Below are 4,007 nucleotides of genomic sequence, written 5' to 3' on the forward strand. Positions count from 1 at the left end.
AAAATATATTATTAACATACAGCCAAAAAAAAAAAATATATTATGAACATACAGCCAAAAAAAAAAAAATATATTATGAACATAAAAATAAAAAAATTTTATCATCCACATATACATAACCACAAAATAAATCTACTATAATCATAAATATAATAAAAATATTATGAAAAAAAATTGAATATCATTTTTATTATCTTTTAAATAAATTTGAATATTTTAAAGTAATACAGAAAAATTTTTTTTTTTTTAGTAGTTTGGATATATTTGGGGATTTTATTTATATAATTTAATACGTTCTATAGTAAAAACTTTAAATAAAATTTATATTTCATATTGTGTTTCTATAAATATAAATAATTATATGGAAATATTTGACACATGAAGATCACTATAGTTTTTATTTTTTATAAAACTAAAATGTGGATTATATCATGAAACTTTAGAAAAATTTAAAAAAATAGAAACATATGGAAAATTATTAACATAAACTATCTTTCACATATAAATTTTTCCATTTTGAAATTGATGAATATTTTAAGAATACTTAAAGAACTCATAATCGTCTTTTTATTATATTAAAAATAGAAACATATGGAAAATTATTAACATAAACTATCTTTCACATATAAATTTTTCCATTTTGAAATTGATCAATATTTTAAGAATTCCTAAAGAACTCATAATCGTCTTTTTATTATATTATATTTTATTTATTTTTTTTTTTTGAATATAAAACGAAACAAAAAACATGAATAAATTAATAATTTAATTTTATTATACTTATAACAATGATATATATATTTAATTAAATTATAAAAAAGATTTAAAAGGAAATTATTTGGGAAAAAATATAAATATATATATAAATTAATATTATAAATTAAAAGGTCTAAAAATACATTTCCATGAATTGAATATTTCATAAAAAAATCCTTTTATTCATTAGCATATTAATAAAAAAATAATAATATTGTTATTTAAAAATATATTTAATATAATTAAAAAAAAAAAAAAAAAATCATAAAAAATATATATTATATTTTTAGCGAACATTATATGTTATTTATTTTTAGATTTATCTTAAATTTTGAATATTAAAATTGAAATGAATTAGAAAAAGAAAAAAAATTCAAAATTCACCATATGGTTTAATAAAGACACATATAAAAATATTAAAAATATGATATAAAAAATAGTCTATTATATGATAATACTAAAATAATTATTAAAAATATAAATATGCATACTAAACTAAATAAAAATATTTAAATATTTGAAACATTATTTTAAAAATTTTTATCAATTTTAACAAAGGGGTAAATAGATATAAAAGGAAATTTTTAATAAATAAATATTGGCATTGAACCTAAAATTATTAATATTTTTTCTCATTCAATTTTTAAATATATATTGAAGATTTTTTCTTTTTCCTTATATGAATATTTTTAGTATTTTTTTCATTTACTATAATTACACATATTTTTTAATATTTAAAAAACAATTCATATATTTATTATATTGACTTGATATATAATGAATATATATTATATATAATTTTTACATAAATAATCTTTAAAAAATATATATTTTCACCGAACATTTATATGTTATATTTTAATTTTAATATATTTTTTTATTCCTTTTATTTGTGTTAAAAAAAAATTCATAATATATATATATATATATATGTAATATACATATGCGTCTTGCCTTGCACACTTTTAAGAAAAAAAAATATATATATATATATGATATAATATGTGCACTACATATTTTAATATCGATTAAATTATAAATAATTGTTAATATTGTATTTTTTTAGCAATACATATATATTATGAAAAAAAAATATATTTTAATAACAATTTTGTATTAATTTTCAAGTAAAAAAAAAAAAAATATATAATAAAATTCTTAGTAAGCAATAATTTTTAATTATAAAAAAAAAAAAAAAATTAAGTTTAATCTAAAGTCACACGCAACTTCTTTATATGTCATAATGATTTGTATTATTTTTTATATTTAACATATGAGTAAATTTATTGTAATATTCTAATGCACCAAGTAATTTTATAAGTAAATATATTAATATTAAATATATTTTATAAAAAAAAAAAAAATAAAATAAATAATCAATATTTTTAAAAATATACAAATACAAACTAATATATATAATATATATGTATGTGTATGCAAATATCATTAGTATAAAATTATAAAATATTTTATGAACGAATTGTATTAATATATTAAGGGTAGTAAGAAAAACACATCGATACACCTTATTACATAAAGAGAAAGAAGACAAATTTATTATTATAAAAAGAATTTCATGTAATTACATGAATTATATATATATTTATATATATATAATATATTATTTAGTATGTAATACTTTTATATTTTTTCATAAATAGTAAATTTTATTTTAAAAAGAAATTGTTTTAGATCTTTTATTTTATTTTATTATTTTCTCTATTATTTTATTTATTTTTTTTCTTTTTTGATATATGGGTTCAGGGTTTGTTGGATTTATTCATTAATAAACAGATAACCATGTACCTTGTTATGTTTTATACATTATTTTAATTTTATTTCTTTTCCTATTATTTTGTCACAAAGAAAAAGAATATTTACTTAATAAATAGTAATAGATTTTACTTCATGCATAAATTAGTTAAATAAAATAAATATTGTAAAATGATAATTTGGTTTATTCAACCAACGATTTTTTACATAATTTTTATCTTAGCACGAAATATACAATGTACCTACAAAGAAGATAATATAAATGAAATAAAAAGCATATTAGACAATGGTGAGTTATACAATAGCTTAAGCAATTTAGAAAATCTGTTATTGCAGACATTAGAACAAGATGAATTAAAGATTCCAATGATGAAAGGTGATCTTGATAAGTATTTAAATATGTCAAATTTTAAAACACTTAATGAATTAAATGCTGATGGAGCAGAAAAACCATATATAATACCTACAGCTAATTGTAGTGCTAATGATATAGTAAAATATGAACATGCTTTAAAAACTCAAATAACTCTAGAATATAAACCTGAAATATCTGATAAGATTAAAAGGAAAAACATTGTTATCAGAACATTAAAAATAATAAAATTTATGAAAACACCAATGGATGCTTATAAAAATACAAATAATATAAAACAATCTCTATTAGAAATGAATAAACTTTTTACAAATAAAGAAAAAAAATTAAACGAACATACTATTAATGCTTTAAGACTCAGAGACAGGATATTCAATACCAATAAATTAACTCATAGAGCCATTAAAAAGGGTATTTCTACATACATGCCTATAGAAACAAAATCTGATATAATTGATTATGATGATCTTTTATTTACGAATCATCCAAGTATTGAACTTATGGAAAATTTAGACAAATTAGCGAATTATTACCATATAGGAATGTTTAATTTGATTGGTTCACATTATATAGGTAATATTATATATTAAAATTTTAATGTATTTTTATTATATTTATGATTATAGTAGATTTATTTTGTGGTTATGTATATGTGGATGATAAAATTTTTTTATTTTTATGTTCATAATATATTTTTTTTTTTTGGCTGTATGTTCATAATATATTTTTTTTTTTGGCTTTATGTTCATAAAAAATTTTTATTTGTTTTAGCTGTATACTTAAAGTTTAAATATGTAATTATATATATATATATATATATTTTTATTTATTTATATTTATTTATTTATTTTATTTTTTTATAGCTATTGGACATTTTATTACTTTAAAATTAGCTCTAAGGAATTATAGAAAGTATTTTGAAATAGGAAATTTGAAATATCTTAACTGGCAGAGTATTTTAAAATTTAATCAATCTGACAGATTTAAAGTGTTAGATTTGATTTGTGATGAAAGTAGTTTGTATGAGGGACAAATGAAAAGAAGAGAACAATATTTAAAGAATAATATATTTTCGACCTCAGAAGAATGTTCCGTTTTAGAGTTT

General features: G+C 16.4%; 1 protein-coding gene across 1 annotated transcript in view; it reads left to right on the forward strand.

Moving 5' to 3' along the window:
• Positions 1-2,700: 2,700 nt before the first annotated feature.
• Positions 2,701-4,007, forward strand: part of PGSY75_0935800 (cytoadherence linked asexual protein 9) — a gene marked incomplete at both ends in the record, with an annotated part of 5,901 nt that continues 4,594 nt past the window's right edge. Inside the window, 2 exons of the mRNA XM_018785761.1 lie at positions 2,701-3,475; positions 3,766-4,007. The exon at positions 3,766-4,007 is cut by the window's right edge and continues 313 nt beyond it. Of these exons, the coding sequence (XP_018642102.1) occupies positions 2,701-3,475; positions 3,766-4,007 (1,017 nt within the window). The remainder of the gene's footprint in view (positions 3,476-3,765) is intronic.

Source organism: Plasmodium gaboni, chromosome 9 (assembly GCF_001602025.1).
Source record: "Plasmodium gaboni strain SY75 chromosome 9, whole genome shotgun sequence".
Classification (NCBI taxonomy): domain Eukaryota; phylum Apicomplexa; class Aconoidasida; order Haemosporida; family Plasmodiidae; genus Plasmodium; species Plasmodium gaboni.